General features: G+C 39.3%; 1 protein-coding gene across 1 annotated transcript; it reads right to left on the reverse strand.

The window, feature by feature from the left end:
• Positions 1–892: 892 nt before the first annotated feature.
• LOC144533860 (uncharacterized) lies at positions 893–2305 on the reverse strand. Its single transcript, XM_078275427.1, is given in 3 exon segments — positions 893–1189; positions 1192–1423; positions 2178–2305. Coding segments are annotated over 3 exon segments (657 nt in total).
• Positions 2306–2529: the final 224 nt, after the last annotated feature.

Genomic DNA, 2529 nt, shown 5'->3' on the forward strand with positions numbered 1-2529 from the left:
GGGCAAAGCAGGAATTCACTGAGCGCACTGGTGTTGTTATACAAGAGAGGGGACTGTTCCTATCTGATAGCGGCCTGCTTGGTGGATCTCCTGATGGGAAGGTGTTTGGAAACTGCGTGATTGAAGTCAAGTGTCCGTGGTCAGCCAGAACCAAGACTATCCTGCAGGCAGCGGAGAGTAGGGACTTTTTCATGGAGTTCGATGAAGTGGTTAGTTCCCTGAACTAAAACTAAAACAAACTCACAACTACTGGCATCAGATCCAGGGAAACCTGCACCTGACCGGAGCTAACAGCTGTCACCTGCTTGTGTGGACTCCTCTTGACCTTGTAATTCTGCCACTGCTCAAAGATCCTACATGGGTTGTGAACATTGACACTCTGGAAATATTTTATAAAGATTGTTTCCTACCTTACATTCTCTCACAGTTTTAAGAAAATAAATGAAAATTTGCCATTTCACACAAGCCAGGTATTTTATTTATTATACATATTTATTATTATATCACATCTATATTATATCACAAATATTACATATTTATTATTATAGTTTGTAAGCCCTTCATGCTACACAGAACTTGTAAAACATGCAACTAACCCTCAACCAAATCCTAATTCTACCTTAACCCTATTTACATTTAGTCATTTTTAACCCTATAGTAAGTACATGTAGTGTGTAATCAAATATGCAAGCAAATATGCAGAAATTCACGCATGTACAATACAGTTAACTCATCCAATTTCACGGAGAATGGGTGTTTGTACATTTGTAAGACACACACACACTTTAACTATCTTGTTTATATTTAGTTTAAACTGGTATGGAATGTGGTCCAAAATGTGAAACGCTTTCAGTCGCTGAATTGCACGCTCCACATGTATCCTAGTCCATATCTATCCAAGGTCTACGTGGCCGCAATTTAGTCTAAGCTTCATTAAGGTCAGGAGCAATTGATCAATTAGGCACATCATTTGGACAGTCCAATCAGAATGATATTGTAGCTTGAATTTAGAAAGAAGCGCTTCCAAAAACAGGACAGTGGCAGCATCAGGCAATCCAGTAAAATATTGAACTCTGTCAGGGCTGGAAGAAATTTGACTGAAGGAAATAGTTTGCTTTTGTTTCTTCAATTGTTTTTTCAATTTGTCATTCTCTTCCCTCAGCATGTCATTCTCCACTTCAAGTGCCACAAGACTTTTGAAGTACATGGGGTCTCTGCAGTTACCATGTCAACATCCGTTCCCTCATCCTCACCACTGCTAAGGACCATTTGTTTCTTCCGTTTAGGGAGATGGCTGAGGTGCTCGGGGAATTGGAAAGTCTTCCCCTCATTCCAAGCAAATCGCGATTGTCCAGCAGCTTTTCCATTGGGGAAATGCCAATTGCACACCCTAGAGTTGCAATTTGGAGTGAAGTTTTCACGTCTGTAAAAAAAAATTATTATAATATTATAATAATTATTTTTAAAATCAAATTACATTAATTCACCAAAGGGATTTTTTTATTATTCAAAGGTTGTAGCATGTTCCTATTGACCTGACTGACTTACTACAGGTGACAATCTGACAATACCTAATAATACTGTATTACATAATATAATACTGTAATTTACTAAAAGGGGGTTTGTTTGTTCCATAACCTGAAACCAAGCATACTAAGCCACACACAGCTTCTTCAAGATTGGATTTGGCCAGGCTTGTTCTGTGTATGTACACTGAGCAATGTAAGATCAGAATCAAATATGTAAACATTATGTAAACATACCTGGCCATTAAACATGATTCTGATCTTATATCTCAGACTCCCTCCAACAATACTCAATTATTATAGAAATGAGAAACGTTAGCAGATTATCATAATATCAAACTGGTCTAATGTTTTTTCTTGCTATGTACACATATCTTTGTGCTTCGGCTTGTCTATAGACTGTTGCCAAAGCTAACCTTAGCTAACTAGCCGTAGCTAGCTAGTTTTATCTTAACTAGGCGGCACAGAACAAGGCCTGACAACCCAAACATGATGCAAGATTTGGGTTTATAGCAACAAACAACATATAAAACCCATAGATTACATAAGCCTTTTTCTCAAAGGGCTGGTTTCGCTTTGGCGCCAGTGGGTGTTAGGGTTAGCACCCACTGGCGCCAAAGTTTCTTCATTTGTTTAAGATTTGTAACTTACCTTATCAACTGCAGCCATTTCCTCTTCTCTTTCTCGTCACATGGAAAGCGATAAAAAGACAGTTGAATGTCACTAGTTTTTTTAAACTCCGATCTATTTAAACAACACGGGACACAGCACTGTGGCATGGTAAAACTCGGGCAAAAGCGTTAGAGAGGACCCGGCCTTTGGACCCGGAAACAGTATTATCAGAGAGTGGTTACGTCATGACTTAACAACCGGGTAGCGTCGCGCTGTCTCCTGGGAATTCAGTTGTAGCAGGAAAAGGTAAACAGTAGTGTGCAGATCGGAGCGTAGTGTGTGAAGAGTGAAGAGCGGAGTTGTTTACAAGGGAAGAAGCTTGGAGTAATGT

This window comes from Sander vitreus, chromosome 18 (assembly GCF_031162955.1).
Source record: "Sander vitreus isolate 19-12246 chromosome 18, sanVit1, whole genome shotgun sequence".
Lineage (NCBI taxonomy): Eukaryota > Metazoa > Chordata > Actinopteri > Perciformes > Percidae > Sander > Sander vitreus.